Below are 17646 nucleotides of genomic sequence, written 5' to 3'. Positions count from 1 at the left end.
ATTATCTGTGAATAGCTATTAACCGACATTTACAATAACAACAATAAATGACATGCATATATAAAACAAACATCAGCATTAAATGATGAATAATCAATCCTATAGACTATTAAGACATGAGGTATTTAAAAACAAAATATATGCATACAAAGACAAACTTAAAAGAACTGGCAGACTACAAACATCACAAATATAATTGGAAGAAATAATAAATAATTTAAAATCTATGTGGAAGTTGCTGATCTTGACCTTTGTCTAAAAACTGCAATAAAATGGAATACATAAGAAATTGAAAAAGGAAAATAAGCACAAAAGTGCAACAAGTATGTTATGTCTTAAAACACATATCCCCCTAATTAGATTTAGAAAAAAGTGATCAGCAACCTCCTCACTGGTGCATGGCATAATTGGAATTTATTTCATAGTTAAAACAGGAAAAGCAGCAAATACATGCACACAAATTATGCAAAAACAAAGCAAAAGCAGAAGTACTCGCCCATATCCTTCATTGGCAAGCAGATTTAAAAGACTAAGTGGTAAGATGGACATTATCTCTGCTTTGTCATATTGGGAGCATTCAAATAATCCCCCCTCATTTAAAAACAAAGGGATTGTGTTCATCCAATGAAACAAATCCAAAATTGTGCAATACATGTTTGAACAGTCAAGTTCAATTAAAAGGTTTTACAAAAATAATCATTGTTAAAACCTACTGCACATTGTCCATAAATGAATTACAGTCTAAATGTTTTGTTTTGAACTTGTAACCATAAATGACCCCTAAAAGCCTTTCAATACAAAAGATAAATTGTGTCTTGTTCTGACAAAACTGGGCATAATGCATGTGCGTAAAGTGCCGTCCCAGATTAGCCTGTGCAGTTCGCACAGGCTAATCAGGGACGACACTTTCCGCTTAAACTTGATTTTCGGTAAGAAGGTACTTCCTTCAAACTAAAAATACCATAAAAGTGGAAAGTGTCGTCCCTGATTAGCCTGTGCGGACTGCACAGGCTAATCAGGGACAGCACTTTAAGCACAAGCGTTCAGCCCAGTTTTCTCAGAACAAGACACAATTTGTCTGTGAATTTGCATTGCAAAACCTAGCTGCAAATGTGCTTATCGTGCATAACCAGTCCTGTTTATAGCATTGCCATCTTAGACTTCAAATAATTGAAGAAACTAAACTAATTGAAAGTAACTAATTGCTTATATGTTTTTCAGCCTTATGCAATAGTATGCAAGTTATTTCATTGTCGACAGCAAACCAACTCACACCTTTCTGTTGTGAACTACTTTACTAGTACACAGTGTGTAATATTATGCAAGAAAATAACAACTGCCCCCTTTCAATTAGAGGTTGGGGGAGAGATGTCATTTGCCAATTATCACTTTACCGCATAGATACGTATTTTGACACAGTTACATTTAATTAAAGACTTTTCTTACTACATTCAAGTTTTTAAAGGTTTTATTTCTAACCCTTAGATACTGATGAGAAGCGAATAGCATAAAACCTGAACAGACTGCCAGTTACTCTCATGCTGTTCTGGTTATATGCTGTTTGCGCATAACTATTTTCACTTTTATTCCAAGTGGTAAAGGGTTATGAAGCAGGGCTTGGAATCAAACTCACAATCCTCTGGTTTGTAGTCTAGAGCTCAACCAATAGAGCAGGTCTATCTGGCTTGTAAATGTGGGAAAGCAAAAAAAGAACCAAACACTTGCATGTCCCTGTTCAAGTGTTCACATTAATGAATAATGAATCTTCTTATTCCATTGTTTTGTCACACATGCAGAAATATGAACAAGTATAGTCAGTGTATCTATCAGTGCTAATACATTTTTATCCCCTGCAAAAGGTGGAGGGAATAGAATTTGCGGGGGATATCAATTCAACAAATGTGCTTGTTCAGGAAAGAAATTGACATAATTACCTATCTTTCTAAGAATTTCATTTTGATAAAATATCCTTTTAAAATGAGTTGGTAACATTTTAAAATAGTTACTTAAAATGGTTTATTTCTTACTTAACTGTCAAGTACAAAAAGGGCAATATCTTGTGGAATCCTCAGAAATGTAGTTTTTATGCCCCCGAATGGTGGCATATAGTTTTTGAACCGTACGTCAGTCCGTCCGAAAATAAGTGAACATTGGTCATAACTTTTGCAATATTAAAGGTAGCAACTTGATATTTTGCATGCATGTGTATCTCATGGAGCTGCACATATTGGGTGGTGAAAGGTAAAGGTCATCCCTCAAGGTCAAAGGTCAAATATATGGCTTCAAAGCAGTGCAGAAGGGGCATTGTGTTTCTGACAAACACATCTCTTGTTTTACAGCCAATGTTGAACATGTAAAATGTGAGGATAATTGGTTCCACAAATATTGAGCATTAATTGTTTCTATATAATATATATTAATTATCACAGATCTTATACTTTGTTCATTGGTGTATTTTTTTTTCTCATAAAGTCTATGATATATTGTTGTCTTGATGAAATTGTATTTACAATGCAAATCCTTAATTTGTATTTTCAATTAAGACAGCAGATTTTAAAATCTACAATCCCATATGTGTTTGAAGAATATGCATGACAAATATCCAACAGAGTGTGTTTAAGTTCAAATAAATATCCAATGGTGCGTGTCTTTGTAGAACTTGCGTGATACATACGGGCAGGCAGACAACAAACTGAGAGCCATGGAGGAGGAGGTGGAGGATACCAACAGCAGACTGGCCACCCTTGAGCAGACGTACAAACAGTAAGTAGAATGGCCACCCTCGAGCAGATGTACAAACAGTAAGTAGACTGGCCACCCTCGAGCAGACATACAAACAGTAAGTAGAATGGCGACCCTCGAGCAGACATGCAAAAAGTAAGTAGACTGGCCACTTTTTAGCAGACATACAAACAGTAAGTAGACTGGCCTCCCTCGAGCAGACATACAAACAGTAAGTAGAATGGCCACCCTGGAGTAGACGTACAAACAGTAAGTAGACTGGCCACCCTTGAGCAGACGTACAAACAGTAAGTAGACTGGCCACCCTGGAGTAGACGTACAAACAGTAATAGGACTGGCCACCCTGGAGCAGATGTATAAACAGCAAGTAGACTGGCCACTCTTGAGCAGACATACAAACAGTAAGTAGACTTGCCACCCTCGAGCAGACATACAAACAGTAAGTAGACTGGCCACGCTTGAGCAGACATACAAACAGTAAGTAGACTGGCCACCCACAAGCAGACATACAAACAGTAAGTAGACTGGCCACCCTGGAGCAGACATACAAACAGTAAGTAGACTGGCCACAATTTAGCAGACATGCAAACAGTAAGTAGAATGGCCACCCTGGAGCAGACCTACAAACAGTAAGTAGAATTGCCACCCTCGAGCAGACATACAAACAAGAAGTAGACTGGCCACTCTTGAGCAGATATACAAACAGTAAGTAGACTGGCCACCCTGGAGTAGACGTACAAACAGTAAGAGGACTGGCCACCCTGGAGTAGCTGTACAAACAGTAAGTAGACTGGCCACCCTGGAGTAGACATACAAACAGTAAGTAGACTGGCCACCCTGGAGTAGACGTATAAACAGTAAGTAGACTGGCCACCCTGGATTAGACATACAAACAGTAAGTAGACTGGCCACCCTCGAGCAGACATACAAACAGTTAGTAGACTGGCCACCCTGGAGTAGACGTACAAACAGTTAGTAGACTGGCCACCCTTGAGCAGATTTTAAACAGTAAGTAGAATGGCCACCCTGGAGTAGATGTATAAACAGTAAGTAGATTGGCCACCCTGGAGCAGATGTATAAACAGTAAGTAGACTGGCCACCCTGGAGTAGATGTATAAACAGTAAGTAGACTGGCCACCCTGGAGTAGACGTACAAACAGTTAGTAGACTGGCCACCCTGGAGTAGATGTATAAACAGAAAGTAGACTGGCCACCCTGGAGCAGATGTATAAACAGCAAGTAGACTGGCCACCCTGGAGTAGATGTATAAACAGTTAGTAGAATGGCCACCCTGGAGCAGATGTATAAACAGTAAGTAGACTGGCCACCCTGGAGTAGATGTATAAACAGTAAGTAGAATGGCCACCCTGGAGCAGATGTATAAACAGTAAGTAGACTGGCCACCCTGGAGTAAACGTACAAACAGTAAGTAGACTGGCCACCCTCGAGCAGACATACAAACAGTTAGTAGACTGGCCACCCTGGAGTAGACATACAAACAGTAAGTAGAATGGCGACCCTTGAGCAGACGTTAAACAGAATGGCCACCCTGGAGTAGATGTATAAACAGTAAGTAGATTTGCCACCCTGGAGCAGATGTATAAACAGTAAGTAGACTGGCCACCCTGGAGTAGATGTATAAACAGTAAGTAGACTGGCCACCCTGGAGTAGACGTACAAACAGTTAGTAGACTGGCCACCCTGGAGTAGATGTATAAACAGAAAGTAGACTGGCCACCCTGGAGCAGATGTATAAACAGTAAGTAGACTGGCCACCCTGGAGTAGATGTATAAACAGTAAGTAGAATGGCCACCCTGGAGCAGATGTATAAACAGTAAGTAGACTGGCCACCCTGGAGTAGATGTATAAACAGTAAGTAGAATGGCCACCCTGGAGCAGATGTATAAACAGTAAGTTGACTGGCCACCCTGGAGCAGATGTATAAATAGTAAGTAGACTGGCCACCCTAGAGTAGATGTATAAACAGTAAGTAGACTGGCCACCCTGGAGTAGACGTACAAACAGTAAGTAGACTGGCCACCCTGGAGCAGATGTCTAAACAGAAAGTAGACTGGCCACCCTGGAGTAGACCTACAAAGAGTAAGTAGACTGGCCACCCTGGAGCAGATGTATTAACAGTAAGTAGACTGGTCACCCTGGAGCAGATGTATAAACAGTAAGTAGACTGGCCATCCTGGAGCAGATGTATAAACAGTAAGTAGACTGGCCACCCTGGAGCAGATGTATAAACAGTTAGTAGAATCGCCACCCTGGAGTAGACGTACAAACAGTAAGTAGACTGGCCACCCTCGAGTAGACGTACAAACAGTAAGTCACAGGGGATGTTTTACACAAAGTGTACATTCATTACATTTTAACCCTTTCCCGCTCATAAGCAAAGTGAAAATGAAAACTCCCAGTCTGTATGGGTTTTATGCTGTTTGCTGCTGATCAATATGTAAGAGTTGGAAATGAAGCGCCTTCAAAACTTGAATTTAGTAAGAAAAGTCTTAAATTAAATGTAACTTTCTAAGGGACAACAAATGGGTAAAAATAGGTGTCTAATTGGTAAAGGCTTAATCAGCATGTGAATGTATGTACTTGGGGGGGGGGGGGGGTGCATTTGTTTAATTATTGAATTTGGAAGATTCGGGGAATGGGTGTAAGTGTCTTTAACATGTTAATAATAATAATAGTACTATTATATTTTTATTAACTGTTAAATATGGTTTAACCTTATATGGCAGACTGCACTGGCTAATCTGGGACGGCACTTTACGCACATGCATTAAACACCTTTTTCACTTTTCACAGAGCACGGCCCATATATAGACAGAACTATCACACATTGTTCAGTAATTTTCCTAAAAAAATTTGTTTCACCAATTTCAGATTTCATCCATTGACAAAAGCTACACAGATAATTATAGGGCCGTCTTGGTGGTCTTGTTTTTGTTGTTTCTTCACTTTTTTCCTTGACGGGACTCATGTGCTCTTAAGTTTTCATGTGTTGAAATAGCTTAAGACATTCAATCACAAAATTCAATAACTGTCACAAGCTGCCAACCTGTCGATGGATCATGCTTCATTATCTTGTGCAGGCAGGTGACGGTGCTGGTACATGAGCGTCATGATGCCTTCTCTCGCCTGAAGACCGCTGAAGATCTCCTGGCCGCAGTGCGAGCGGAGAATGAGACGTTACACCAGAATGTGGCTCTCTCTTATCTACCTGCTGGTATCATTCTCAAAGGACCTTCAGGTAGGATCATGTTTAGCTAAGGGGGCATGAAGTCCTTTGTGTTTTAAGGTTCTCATTAACAACTAGTGTTTTCCTTCAATTAAAAAAAATTGATATTATACATTATTATTAGATCGGCTGTTTTCGGAGAAAACCAGAGGTATTGTAATAGCCAGCTTGTCAGGTCGTGTCGTCCGCGGTCCGCGTCGTGCTAAAACCTTAACATTTTGTTAACCTTTTGAACATTGGTTCTAAAATGAAAGTGCTTCCACTTACAACATTGAAACTTCATAGGTAGCTGCACCTTTATGAGTTCTACACGCCACACCCATTTTTGGGTCACTAGGTCAACGGTTAAGGTCACTGTGACCTCTTTAAAAAAAAAATTCTGACAAGCTTTTCATTTATTCAAAACTGCACCCACAGCCGAGCGTTGGGACCTGTCATGCGGTGCTCTTGTTATTGTTATATAATTAAGATTGTTATTCTTTATACTGTGAAACCATTTTTTTGTCAGCATGAATGTTGTAGTTTTTCAAAAGATAACTATTTCTCTGACACGTTCTTTGATTTCTGATTTTGGACAAAAAAGGAATTTGCTTTGTTCATTTTCCGATTGTTTGTAATACTTGTAAAGGGTGGGGAGAGGGAGTCCTGTGAAGGAGAAGGACCTTGTTTAGTGCCAATTAACTAGTCAATTGTAAGCAGGTGCTTTTCTTATTGCATGCCGAGTACATTGATATGATTAGCACTGAATGACTGTGAACAGCAACAAAGCCAATTTCCGTAAAAAGTAATTAAGTTGTTAGCAATTAGCACTAAACCTTACTAATCTGCCTTTAAAAAAAACTGTTGGTACAGCTTTACTCCATTCCTGTTTGCTTTACATCATTCGCGTTTTACTGGAAATGTCAAGTTTCATTTAAAGTACACAGTACAAAGGTACTCCCTGTGTGTTATCTGGATTTATCTAGATTGCCAGACAGGTGCAGAATGTATTTATTGATTACATTAGATTTCAATGTCTGTTATGTCTACAGTAATTTAGTCTTTTTTATTATGCTCCCCCAAAATTTATTTTGGGGGAAGCATATAGTTGCTGCTTCGTGTGTCCGTCCGTGTGTCCGTCCGTGCACAATTTTTGTCCGGGCTATTTCTCAGAAACTAATGACCGAAATTCAATGAAACTTTATGGGAAGCTTCACTACCAAGAGGAGATGTGCATATTATCAGCGGGTTCTGGTCGGATGATTTTTTTACAGTGTTATGACCCTTTGAAATTTTCCATTAACTGTACATATAGTGCAATTCTTGTCCGAGCTATTTCTCAGCAACTTATAACGGGAATTCAATGAAACTTTATGGGAAGATTCACTACCAACAGGAGATGTGCATATTCTCAGTCGGTTTTGGTCGGATGATTTTTCACAGAGTTATGGCCCTTTGAAATTTTCTATAAACTGTACATATAGTGCAATTCTTGTCCGGGCTATTTCTTCCCAACTTCTGACTGGAATTCAATGAAGCTTTATGGGAAGCTTAACTACCTTGAGGAGATGCGCATGTTATTTGTGGGTTCTGGTTAGATGATTTATTTAGAGAGTTATGGCCCTTTGAAATTTTTAAGTTGCTAAACCATCCATCGTATTTTTTGTCAAAAGTTATGCCTCTCAAGACGTTTCCTTTTATCTGAATATATAGTGCAATATTGTGACAAAAAACCTTTGGGGAGCATCACCTGTTTCCGACGGTTTCTTGTTGAGACATTCCACCTTATTATTTGTTACATGCAAACTAAATTTTGTTGCTAGGTCTGATAACAAAATAAACATAATTATAATGAGGCTAATAGCTATGATTTCACAGTACTATATTTATTGATACGCTATTAAGTTGTATTATTATTTTTTTAGTATTAAGAAAAGCCTTAAATCCAAGAAAGTACCAGTTGCTATTTAAAAACATGATTGTTCTGTCTATCTATAAGACCAACTCACTACTGCTCATTGCCCTATGTAGATGCAGGGGGCGTGGAAGGCCTACACGCCCATGTGTCCAGCCTGGAGGGTAAGGTGGCCCAGCTGACCAGGACCAATCAGCTGTTGGAGGGGGAACTGACCACTCTCAGGGTACAGCTGGACGCTAGGGACAAACAGCTACAGGTACCATCGGAGAGTGACCTGCTGTATTTGAGTGTTGATCTGGGAAACGGGCTTAATTCATGTGCGTGAAGTGTCGTCCCACTTTTTACAACAAATAAATAAATGAATCCTGTAACGTGTACTTTCCATAAAAAAATGATCCAAAAGATAAAAGCTGTTTTAGTATTAAGCCATTTAAGGTTTTTAGGGATTAGGTCCTGTTGTTTAATGTGCTATTATATCCTTTATAATGGGTGTTAAATAAAGACTGTTAAATATGTAATGCTAAATATGTGTTGTTCTCAATCATCCTCTGTAAACCAGTGCTTATAATAAATTACATATACAGTAAAAACCCGATAGCTCGAACTTGCTTGGCTCAAATTTCCAATTGGATGGAACTCTCATCAAAGCACTGATTTTTAATTGCTATATATTCATTTAATTTTGTCGGATGGCTCGAACTGTTTTCACAATCCTGGTGATAATGTTAACACGTTCTTTTGTTTGGATGGCTCAAATTCGATTCGGGTCGCATAAACTGTAAATCGATTAGGGCCTCTTGATTAAAGGCACTCAACAATTGATTTAACACCTAAGCTAAGGAAGGCAACACAGACTGACATAATGTTATTCTTCACACACAAAAATAATCAGTAAATGTAGTACTGTTTGAATGTAAATTATGTGTATAGTGCAGATGCATGTTTTGTTCCTAAGTGCTATGTGTTTCCAGAAAATGTGCTACGTTAAAACGTGCTGATATAATTATTATATGATATTTGTTTGATTGTATTTGTAACTGTTTTAAAATATTGGTAAATACAAGTATTAAGTATATTTTTGGTTCTTTTTAATTCAAAAGCAGAATGTTGTAGGAAGTAGTACAAAGTTTAAGCAATATGTGTACTCTTCAACTGGAAATGAAAATGTACTGCAGACGTGTTAGTAAACAAAATATTATTAGAATTGGATTGCTCGAGCTCAGGATGGCTCAAACATTTGTTGCCGGTCTCGACAAATTCGAGCCATTGGGTTTCCACTGTATTATATTGTGCATGTGATTATTGTGTGTAAAGGCATAGCTCTCATAGGCATTCAGTGATGGATCTCAACTTCTAGTTTGATATGATTTTATTGTTGATGGAATTTACTCTTTATTTTGTTATAAAATCAGATTTAACAAAAATGTGCTGATTGTAGATTTTTATTTAGTTCCAGGTTAACATATTTTACAACCTGAATAATTGTGCAAATGCACAAAAATTGGAACTCCACTAAAATATCTTTTTGTATTGAGCTATCCTATTTGTTCTTAATAACAGCGTGTTCTCTTTGCAATTTAGGATGTACAGAGAGACCTAGATCTGGCCTATAAAAGACTGGGTGGAGATGATTCAGAAGACAGGAAGCAGCAGAAGATTGACAAACTCACAGCACAGGTAGTGAACTAGGGGCATTATCTTATGTGTGTGATTAAGAAGCATTATGTTCAATGTGTGAATAAGGACCTAAATGTCATGTGTAAGATTAAGTATTTTTATGTTATGAGTAAAGCATATTGTTATGTATGTGATTTAGTTGCATAATGTTAAATGTGTGATTTAGAAGTATAACAATATATGTGTGATTAATGGGCATGATGTTGTATGTGTGTGATATAGGAGCATCATGTTATACATGTGATTAAGTAGCATAGTGGTATGTGTGTGATTAAATGGTATACTGATGTGTGTGATTAAATGGTATACTGATGTTTGTGATTAAATGGTATACTGATGTGTGTGATTAAAAAGTATAATGATGTGTGTGATTAAATGGTATACTGATGTGTGTGATTAAAAAGTATAATGATGTGTGTGATTAAATGGTATACTGATGTGTGTGATTAAATAGTAGACTGATGTGTGTGATTTAATGGTATACTGATGTGTGTGATTAAATAGTAGACTGATGTGTGTGATTTAATATTATACTTATGTGTGTGTGATCGAGCAGCATAATGTCATGTATGTTATGAAGTTGAGTAATTGCATCAGCATTGTGAGTTAGATTTCTGGGTGTAATCACCAATTGGAAAGAAATATCAAAATACACCAGCAACTGGTTCTTTCCAGGTAATGGATTTGATATTGTCTGTTTAAGTAGCAGACGTTAAATGTAACAAGCCTCTAATTAACATAGATGAAAGCTAAACTAAAGCTTATAAGTCTACTTAAGGGGAATAGGGTAATATCTATGATTTAGTAGCATATATATATATATGGTAATGGGTGTGATTTAGTAACATTATTTAATTTGTGCGATTTTGTAGCATAATGATATAGGAGCAAAATAAGGAAGACGGTTTCAGTAAGCTTTTTTTAAATTATTATTCCAGATGAAAGAAAGCCAGGTTGAACTGGAAATTCTTGAAGAAAAACACAACAGCACAATGACAGAGAACTCAAGACTAGAGTCTGAACTGAAAACACTTCGCAAGCAGTCAAGTTCACAGAAATCAAGACAGCAGAAGACAGAGCAAATAGAAACAAAGGTATGGCAAATTTAAGTGTCGCCTCTTGCTAGGGTTCCAGTTGGTCCTTGAAAAATAGTAGTTTTCATTCAAAAATAAAAGAAATAGACACTCCTTAAGCATATAACTCAAGGTATGGCTTCATTGTATGTTCAAACCATAAATAGTAGAATTAATGTGGCAAACATATGATGAAATTCTGAAACAGTGCTTAAGTACAAACTCTATGTTTACTTCAAACTTTAAAAAGAGATTTAGAGCAAACAGAAACATGTTCATTTCTTTTTTAGATCTAAAAGTAATTGGGGCTTCATTTAATGAGAAAAAACTTGTGTTTTTGTCGTTCTAGCAAGTGAACGATTTTTAAAAGGAGAACTTTTTAGTCATTCTAAAGCTTCTTCTAACCAGTTCATATCTACCAGTACCGACTTCTTGTTGTTTCCACAATGGCCCCTTCAGTCCATAAGATTATACGATGTTGTTTTCTGTAAAAAAAAAAATGCGGCCATTTTGGATTATTGATAAGGATATAACAAAATTTTTGCAATTTAGCAGCCAGGATGGTGTTGTATCAATGTATAACACGCACAAGCTTTTTAATTTGAAATTTGGAGGTAAAAAGCTGCGCCCTATACGCAGTAACTTAAGGTATTTTACAATAAATGTGTCAAAATATGTATCTAAGTGGTAAAATGTTACAATGTAGTGTGTTTAATCAAACATGCTATTAATATGTAATTAATGTAGCTTTTTGTCTGTTTAAATTTGACCAGACTCGATTGGAAAGGCCTCAGATTTTTAAATTTGACATGATGACCTGACCCAAAGAAATTGTTTGTACCATTTGAGCCCTAACACTTTCATGATGAAAATTTCAGTTTTAAATAATTGTTTCTTTGATGAATTATAATAACAGGAACTCAGGTGAGCATCCTAGGGCCCTCTGTGCCTTCTAACTTACATTCTTTTTTATTATACATGTACAACACAATCAACAGAAATATAAGTCACGCTCTGTGAGAAAGGGTTGAATAAATATGGATAAAGTGCCGTCCCAGAATAGCCTCTGCAGTCCCCACAGACTAATCAGGGATGACTATTCCTGTGTAGACTGTATTTTTGTTTAGAAGAGACGTCCTGTAATCAAAAAAGTATATAAATGCAGAACGTGTCATTCCTGATAAGCCTGTGTTGACTGCACAGGCTAATCTGGGATGACAATTTATGCACATGCATTAAACCCATTTTCTCAGAGAGATGTTCATACTTATGTTAAAAGAATCAGCGAAAGTCAGACTTGACAATGTTTCACTACACTGGTTTTGTTTCTAGGTGCTACAGAAGCTGAAGGATGATCTGTCAGAGCGTGAAAGCGAGGTGACCAGTCTAAGCAAGCAGCTGGAAGACCAGGAGGAGCAGCTGCAGAAGACCAGAGAGGAGCTCTACATGGAGCGCATGCATTCATCTGAATTGGAGGCAGAGGTAACTTGCTTGTCTGAAGTTCAATATGGTTGATGTGACCTTCATGATATGGAGATGGGACTTATGCCCTATGCAGCAAGGGTAGCTCCAGCTCAGCCTGCACATCTGCGCTGTCTGGTCAGGATCTACACTGTCCACAAATGTGACCCTTGAAACCCTGGATGACTTTACAGGGGACAACATAGCTCCTTAACATACTGCGCAACTGCGTAGGCTGGTCTGGAGCTTGGCAGGCCGCAAATGGCATTAGATACATTTTTGCATGGCACAGGTTACATTGAATAACACGAGTAATTTGCACATGCATTTTTCAGAACTTATTGTAATAATTGTCATAAGTTTCTCGTTTTGCTATTACAGAATTAGTTGGATGATAAATGTTTTAAGAAATTCTCTTCTTATCCAAAATCCAGTCTTTGTGTAAAGTGTTGTTCCTGATAAGCCTGTGGGTACGACGAAGACTTTTCTGTGACAACACTTCATGCACATGTATTAAGCCTTTATACCCCAGAGCAAGGCTCATTAACATTTCATTTTCATTCACAGTATAAGTGGTTATAGATGTAGATATTATACATAAAATCAATAAATAATGCAGCTGCCCTAACAACTGTTAAATACTCAAACTGGAGAATAAGATATAAAGTATTTCCATTGGTTGATCAGGTGGAGAATCTTCAAGAGATGGTGGCCCAGCGTGCCCAGATGTTTGAGGCACTCAGTGGCTCGGAGAGAGAGCAGCTGGCGCAGTACCAGATCCTCAAGGAGACCCTAGACAACGCCAGTCAGGAGCTCGCGCAGAAACACACACAGGTGGGCCTATGAGCCTCGTGGTGGGAAAACTTGGCTTAATGCATGTGTGTAAAGTGTGGTCCCAGATTAGCCTATGCAGTCTGCACAGGCTAATCAGTGATGACACTTTCTGATTTTATGGAATTTTTCATTTATGCGAAGTCTCTTTTAAATAAAAATCAATTCCAGGTGGAATGTGTCTTCCCTGATTTGCTTGTGTGGACTAGAAACTTTTACTTTCGATATGAACACCAGCATCTCAAAGTCTTATAACTCCAAAATTACATATTAATTTATTTTTTCATAAACTCCAGTGTCATTTAGAAAGATGATAGGATTGTACATGATCTTGTAAGTCACATTAACTTTTCTTCAAAACCTCAAAACATTTTTTGAACAGGTCAAACATCTTCTCAATGTTTAAAAAAAAAGGGAAACAATATATTGATGTGACAAATGGGCAATAGATGTCATAAATGACAATTGTAATGCACAATCTTTTACTGGTAGGGGTTTCCACTGATGAGATAATTCTAATGTTTTGTTTCAAATACATGTAAAATAAATATGACCAATGTGTATCATATTATCAGTGAAATAGTTGAGAATATGAAAACATGTACTGTGAATAATAGAATATTTGGATGTGACAAATGGGCTATTCAGTTGAACGGAATCTACTGTTTACAAACGACTTGAAAGCTCTGATATTCAAGCACTTATGTTTTATGTAGTGGTTAAGAAAATATGAAGATAATCAAGCAATTAAAGCAATGGTTTAGCAAATATTCAGGTATTCAAGTACTTAAGTATACTTGTTTAGACAATGTTGTTTCATTTTTTTCTCTTCAGATAATCTCACTGGACGTGAATCTGTCCAGCCAGAAGGACCGGTGTGCAGAGCTGGAGGAGGAGGTTGCTAGGCTACGTAGGCACCTGAACACTGACAAGGGTGGGGAGGAATGCACAGAGGAGCAGTCCACCACACAGCAGCTGAAAATCAAGGAGCTGCAGAAGGAAAGGGCACAGCTGAAACAGGAACTACAGGTGGGTGGGGGAGAGGGCAAAGCTGAAACAGGAACTTTTGGTGGGTGGGGAGAGGGCACAGCTGCAACAGGAACTATTGGTGGGTGGGGAGAGAGCACAGCTGAAACAGGAACTACAGGTGGGTGGGGGAGAGGGCACAGCTGAAACAGGAACTACAGGTGGGTGGGGGAGAGGGCACAGCTGAAACAGGAACTATTGGTGGGTGGGGAGAGGGCACAGCTGAAACAGGAACTATAGGTGGGTGGGGAGAGGGCACAGCTGAAACAGGGACTATTGGTGGGTGGCGAGAGGGCACAGCTGAAACAGGAACTATTGGTGGGTGGGGAGAGGGCACTGCTGAAACAGGAACTACAGGTGGGTGGGGAAAGGGCACAGCTGAAGCAGGAACTATTGGTGGGTGGGGAGAGGGCAAAGCTGAAACAGGAACTATTGGTGGGTGGGGAGAGAGCACAGTTGAAACAGAAACTACAGGTGGGTGGGGGAGAGGGCACAGCTGAATGGTGGGTGGGGAGAGAGCACAGCTGAAACAGGAACTACAGGTGGGTGGAGGAGAGCACAGCTGAAACAGGAACTACATGTGGGTAGGGGAGAGGGAACAGGAACTACAGGTGGGTGGGGAGAGGGCACAGTTGAAACAGGAACTACAGGTGGGTGGGGGAGATGGCATAGCTGAAACAGGAACTACAGGTGGGTGGAGGAGAGGGCACTGCTGAAACAGGAACTACAGGTGGGTGGGGGAGAGGGCACAGCTGAAACAGGAACTACAGGTGGGTGGGGGAGAGGTCACAGCTGAAACAGGAACTACAGGTGGGTGGGGAAAGGGCACAGCTGAAACAGGAACTACAGGTGGGTGGGGAGAGGGCACAGCTGAAACAGGAACTACAGGTGGGTGGTGGAAAGGGCACAACTGAAACAGGAACTACAGGTGGGTGGGGGAGCGGGCACAACTGAAACAGGAACTACAGGTGGGTGGAGAGAGGGCACAGCTGAAACAGGAACTACAGGTGGGTGGGGGAGAGGGCACAGTTGAAACAAGAACTGCAGGTGGGTAGGGGGAGGGCACAGTTGAAATTGGAACTTAAGGTGTGTGGAGGAACTGCAGATGGGTGGGGGAGTGCACAGTTGAAACAGGAACTACAGGTGGGTGGGGGAGAGGGCACATTTGAAACAGGAAATACAGGTGAGTTTGGAGAGTGCACAGTTGAAACAGGAACCTGCCTGTGGGTGGGGGAGCGGGAACAGTTGAAACAGGAACCTGCGGGTGGATGGGGGAGAGTGCACAGTTGAAACAGGAACTATGGGTGGGCGGGGAAGAGCGCATTGTTGAAACCGGAACTATGGGTGGGTGGGGCACAGTTGAAAAAGGAACCGCAAGTTGGTGGGGGAGAGGGCACTGGTGAAACAGGAACTTCAGGTGGGGGGTGCACAGTTGAAACAGGAACTACATGTGGGTTGCGGAATAGGAACAATAGAAACAGGGTTCGGCTATAACTGTATACATTTTGAGCTTGGCTGTTTTCGGAGAAAACCCAAGGTATTGTCATAGCCAGCTCATCGTGTCCGCTGTCCGTGTCAAGGTTTGTAAAAGTTTTTAACATTGGCTCTAAAATCAAAGTCCTTCCACCTACAACTATGAAACTTCATATGTAGATGCACCTTGATGAGTTGTGCATGCCACACCCATTTTTGGGTCACTAGGTCAAAGGTCAAGGTTACTGTGACCTCAAAAAAAAAAAAAAAAAAAAATCTGACAAGCTTTCGAGCCGAGCGTGGCACCTGTTATGCAGTGCTGTAGTTTTACTTTCCCATTCTTTTGAACCAAAACAAAATTCTCAATATGTTCCTGAATGAAGAATTATCTTTTGAGATTCAGAATAAAAAATGATACTTTTTAAGTGTTCATTTAAATCTTATAACAAATCATTGAACATAAGTATAAAGACAAATATAATTACCGGTAGCACATGCTAATCAGGGACAACACGTTCCACTTTTATTGAATTTTTTGTTTAAATGAAGTCTCTTCTAAACGTAAATCCAGTGTAAGCGTAAAGTGTTGTCGTTTGTTGCGGACTGTACAGGCAAATCTGGGACAAGACTTTATGCTTATGGGTGAATCCTAGTTTTTCCCAAAACAAAGCTCATTGTGTTTCAGCAAGCGTACAGTGCCATACAGGCGGCAGAGGAGCAGTATCGGACACTGCAGACAGAGACCACACAGCTGGAGCAGGAGCTGGTGAAGGAGAAAACAGTCATACTGCAGATAACTGCTGAGAAGGGAGAGATTGAACAACATATAGAGGTGCATGGCTTGTTTTATTGTATAGATTTAGCCAAGAATAGGCTACATCACAGAAATATTTTTTTGGTAAATTCATGTTGTAATTCCCCAAATGAAACTTACCCTTGGAAAGGGCGTTCACTTAACAGGAATTGAACAAAAGGTGATCCCCTAATTAGATTTCACATGTTTGTTTTCCCCTTTTGAAGTATTGGGTTCTTACCCCCACTCTTTTAAAATACTTAATTAACAATGTAGCACGTTGACCATACTCACAAAAGTCCTTTGAGAAATTATTTTTATTTGTAACATTCCAGAATTCACTCGCTATTTCATATTGAGATCTTTGAATTGGATTTTTATATAGAAATTTGATCAGATATGTCACTGAAACATAAGTTAAGGTTTTCCTTAAGAAGCTTTGTGATTACAAGCCAGCAGGGGTCCATGACTTCAAACTTTAATTGCCATGATGCGCTTAATCTTTTAGTGGAGGTCAATATCATTCTTAACTTTCAAATACTCAATAATTAGCAAAGCTCAAAGGTAAAAAGCATTTTTATTGAGGAATATTGTAAGCTTACTTTGAGGATGTTCATGGTCATATGGAAAATATGCTGGCTGGTTGGGAGATATGCTTACCTCATATGACATAAGACCCTTTCAAGCCTTGCTCTGGAAAAATAGGGCTAAATACATGTTTGTTAAATGCAGTTCCAGATTAGCTCTTGCGGTATGCACATGCTTATCATGGACAAAAATTTCTGCTTTCAATTGATTTTTGTAAGGATGAAACTTCCTTTAAACAAAGATTTCCATGGAGATCGAAGTGTTGTCCCTGATTTGCCTGTGCAAGCTGCACAGACTAAACTCTGATTTTACAATACGTACATGCATTAAGCGCCATTTTGCCAGAGCAAGGCTTATTTCCACATGAACTGTCTAATTGCAGGAGCTGGCAGATGAGCATGAGAGTCTGGTGCAGGAGAAGAACCAGGCGGAGGAGGACATAGTAAAGCTGGAGACGAAACTGCAGGAGATCCTGGCCCGGTACGAGCAGGAGGCCAGCAGGCAGCATGGACACTTCCAGGAGCAGTACCCAGGCCTGCCACAGGAGGCTAACAAGGTGAGAACCAGTACCCAGGCCTGCCACAGGAGGCTAACAAGGTGAGAACCAGTACCCAGGCCTGCCACAGAAGGCTAACACGGTGAGAACCAGTACCCAGGCCTGCCACAGGAGGCTAACAAGGTGAGAACCAGTACCCAGGCCTGCCACAGGAGGCTTACATGGTGAGAACCAGTACCCAGGTCTGCCACAGGAGGCTAACAAGGTGAGAACCAGTACCCAGGCCTGCCACAGGAGGCTAACACGGTGAGAACCAGTACCCAGGCCTGCCACAGGAGGC

General features: G+C 39.8%; 1 protein-coding gene across 4 annotated transcripts in view; it reads left to right on the top strand.

Moving 5' to 3' along the window:
* Positions 1-17646, top strand: part of LOC127841237 (golgin subfamily A member 4-like) — a 108141-nt gene that overhangs the window by 55680 nt on the left and 34815 nt on the right. For all 4 annotated transcript variants that reach the window (XM_052369895.1, XM_052369894.1, XM_052369896.1 and 1 more), the window contains exons 14-23: positions 2657-2763; positions 5846-6003; positions 8002-8144; positions 9470-9565; positions 10504-10659; positions 11971-12120; positions 12787-12933; positions 13765-13959; positions 16115-16261; positions 17193-17366. In XM_052369895.1, the coding sequence (XP_052225855.1) occupies positions 2657-2763; positions 5846-6003; positions 8002-8144; positions 9470-9565; positions 10504-10659; positions 11971-12120; positions 12787-12933; positions 13765-13959; positions 16115-16261; positions 17193-17366 (1473 nt within the window). The remainder of the gene's footprint in view (positions 1-2656; positions 2764-5845; positions 6004-8001; positions 8145-9469; positions 9566-10503; positions 10660-11970; positions 12121-12786; positions 12934-13764; positions 13960-16114; positions 16262-17192; positions 17367-17646) is intronic.

Source organism: Dreissena polymorpha, chromosome 8 (genome assembly GCF_020536995.1).
Source record: "Dreissena polymorpha isolate Duluth1 chromosome 8, UMN_Dpol_1.0, whole genome shotgun sequence".
Classification (NCBI taxonomy): Eukaryota; Metazoa; Mollusca; class Bivalvia; order Myida; family Dreissenidae; genus Dreissena; species Dreissena polymorpha.
The sequence above is the reverse complement of the archived record's forward strand: the minus strand, read 5'-3'. Positions and strand labels throughout refer to the sequence as shown.